At 48.2% G+C, this 2921-nt stretch overlaps 1 protein-coding gene across 1 annotated transcript; it reads right to left on the bottom strand.

The window, feature by feature from the left end:
* Nucleotides 1-1559: 1559 nt before the first annotated feature.
* On the bottom strand, nt 1560-2609 carry ier3 (immediate early response 3). Its single transcript, XM_062379460.1, has one exon. The coding sequence runs from the start codon at nt 2524-2526 to the stop codon at nt 1969-1971; it is 558 nt and encodes a 185-aa protein (XP_062235444.1). The 5' UTR covers nt 2527-2609; the 3' UTR covers nt 1560-1968.
* Between the last annotated feature and the right edge of the window lie 312 nt (nt 2610-2921).

Genomic DNA, 2921 nt, shown 5'->3' with positions numbered 1-2921 from the left:
GTGATATACATGGCTAAAAGGTACCTAATATTTCTATATTGAAATAATATCGGCATTATAATTGTAAGCTAATTTATTTAATGACGTTATTGTTGAGGGTTGATTTGTATTTCCGGTTTTAAGTGGGTTGTTGTTAGTGACTCTTATTTTGAAAGGGGGGTTTAAAGGAAGTGGGTGCTGTGAATAGTGAAGTTTAAAAATGAACAGAGAATAAACGGGTGTGCTGTCACGAGCGCATGACCTGCTCTCGTGTCCTTTGTCGGCTGAAGCCGGACTTATGATACAACCAAACGCTCGGCTACATAATTATTATAACTATGATGATTTTTCAGTTGCCTATTTTTTGGTGCCCCATCAGGACTTGGTGCCCAACGCACAGCGCGTAGTGCGCGTTTTGGAGCGGCGGCGCTGCACACACACACAGACGCACACGAACACGATGAAAGATTCAGAGCGTTCCTTAATAACATACTTTTTAATCATGTGTTTTGGGGACAGGAGCAAGTCTTATCAAGTCAAAAGGCTCAAGTCCAAGTAAAGTCACGAGTCATTGATGTTGAAGTCCAAGTCGAGTCGCAAGTCTCTTTACATTTTGTCAAGTCGAGTCTAAAGTCATCAAATTCATGACTCGAGTCTGACTCGAGTCCAAGTCATGTGACTCGAGTCCACACCTCTGGGTACTGCAGGAGTCAGAGGTTCAGAGTTGTTGTATTTTCAGAGAGGATCAACTGTTTCATAATTTAATCTCCTGCACAGATTAAATAACAGAAACATAAACCACGATGAGGTCACCTAACGAGTAAACTAAATGAACAGACACTCACATGTTGAACGAGTGTGTCAGGTAATAACTGTTTACACAGGTTCCACCCAGTGCCCCCCCGCCCCATACGTGACATACCAGTGCTGTTCCACATGTACACGAGAGATGATGTCTTCATGGCAACAGCAACATCAACAGGCTTCCCCGGACGTCTCGTCACAGTGACATCATCCAAACGCTGCCACCTGGAGACATGGAGGTCACACAGCAGCCAGATCTGAGTCAGGTCCATGACTTCAGAACCAGAGGTTTCATCATGAGAAGCAGCTCCACAGACTTGTGTTGCTCATCACTGGATGAATATGTGAAGTCACGTGAACGTGCAGCAGCTTCACCACGACTCAGCAGATTTTACTGCTCACACATGGACAGATGAGCAAAGTGAAAGTTCTGCAGGAATGTCTGAAATCTTAAATATGCAGAATCTGTGTGTAAACGTTATTTAATGTGCAGCTTCTGAGCTGCTGAGTGAAAGTGACGTCAGTTACTTCTCAGTCAATACCATACCCATTAACCTTATTTATATTGATGCTTATGATTTAAATATCAGAAAACCTACTTAAGAATAAATCACTTACATTTTTAAAGTAGAAAACGAGATTTCATTGGTTGATTCTGGTTTAAAAGTGAACAAATAGTTTCTTGATTATAAGAGTTCACAAAGATCTAATCAACAGGTGTTTTTCAAATTCATGTAAAGTACAGTGAAGAGTTCAAAGAGGACAGAAACAGGAACTTCTTTTCGACATTTTTTATTACAATTATTATTAATATTATTCAATAAATAGCAAATAAGACAATAAATAACAAATAAGACATTTTCAGTGAGTTTCGGCTGTCAGTGCAGAGACTCTGTGATTCAACCACAGACAAGTTCAAGTTTTCTTCAATTCAAGTTTCAGTTTTATCAAGTGTCCGTCAGTGTCCGTCAGTGTCCGTCAGTGTCCTGCTCCACGGTGAGTGTCCTCCTGCTTTCAGGGGACCTCTGTCAGGCTGACGCGGGCGCATGAAGCTCCCTCCCCGGCTGCGCCTCTCAGGGCGCACCGCTGTTCTCCAGGAGCGGCTCAAGATCAGATCCAGCTCGGTTCAGTTTGATCCCACAGGTTCAGTCTCTGGGGGTTCAGGTGGATCCAGGACCCGGGGTCTTAGCTGTCGCTGCCCAGGCTGTGGTAGACCAGCAGGGCCACCACGTAGCTGTTCCCGGCGGTGCTCTGCTCCACGGGCCGGCTGCTCTCCGGGTCCTGTCCGGGCCTGGGGCAGCTGGTGTCGGGTATGATGTGGTTCGGGTCCTGGGGGGCGGACTCCAGCTCGGAGCCGGTGCGGATCTGTGCGAGCTCCTCCGGGGACTGGAAGACGAAACCCTGGTACTCGCTGATCGGCGCCTCGCCGCTGCTCAGCGGGGCGTCGGCGCACGGCTCCTCGGTGTAGATCTGCCACAGCACCACCAGGCACAGGATCACCAGCCAGCGCTTGGCCTGGCTCTTCTCCTGCGGGGGGAGATGCATGCGGACTTTGGCCGGGTACATAACCCGGGTGCAGCGCTTCTTGGGCCGGATGGGCACGTAGGAGCGCACGGCGGTGGCCTGAGCCGGGATCCGCTCGAAGGTGAAGACCTCCGGCTCCGTGCTGCGCGTCGCCGTGCGGGGGAAGGCGAACCGCTCCTGCGGGACGGTCAGGGTGAGGCTGTCGGTCCGTGAGTACATGTTCTCTGCGAGGTTCTGTTCCGCTGCGTCTCTGTTCTCCTGTCGGAGCTTTGCGTAAAGTCAGATGTGCGTCAATGCCCCGGGAGCTGAGGCTTTATATCTTCACTGCAGGTTGAGAGTTCGACGCCCAGCCTCGCAGGCCACGCCCTCATTGCTCAAGTGCGAACAGAAGCTGAAGATTCTCTGGTTCCATGTTTGTGGTTCAGATGATCAGAGAAGAGCTGAATCCTCAGAACCCAGAGGAACCAGGACAATAGAGAATACTACACATCTGTTGTGATCAGAAAATAAACTTCAACGTGTTGATTCAAGAAGTTTAAACAATTTCCATTATGATCCGAATTCAAATTTACCCTTCAAAATAAAACGCTCCACAACAACACGGATCTGTTCGG

The sequence above is a fragment of the Platichthys flesus genome, chromosome 3 (assembly GCF_949316205.1).
Source record: "Platichthys flesus chromosome 3, fPlaFle2.1, whole genome shotgun sequence".
In the NCBI taxonomy this organism is placed as follows: Eukaryota; Metazoa; Chordata; class Actinopteri; order Pleuronectiformes; family Pleuronectidae; genus Platichthys; species Platichthys flesus.
Note: the sequence above shows the minus strand (reverse complement) of the source record. Positions and strands in the feature narration are given on the sequence as shown.

Bases quoted from the DNA above. Each gene is read 5' to 3' on its own strand.
- ier3 (XM_062379460.1), bottom strand. From the start codon at position 2,526: ATGTACTCACGGACCGACAGCCTCACCCTGACCGTCCCGCAGGAGCGG.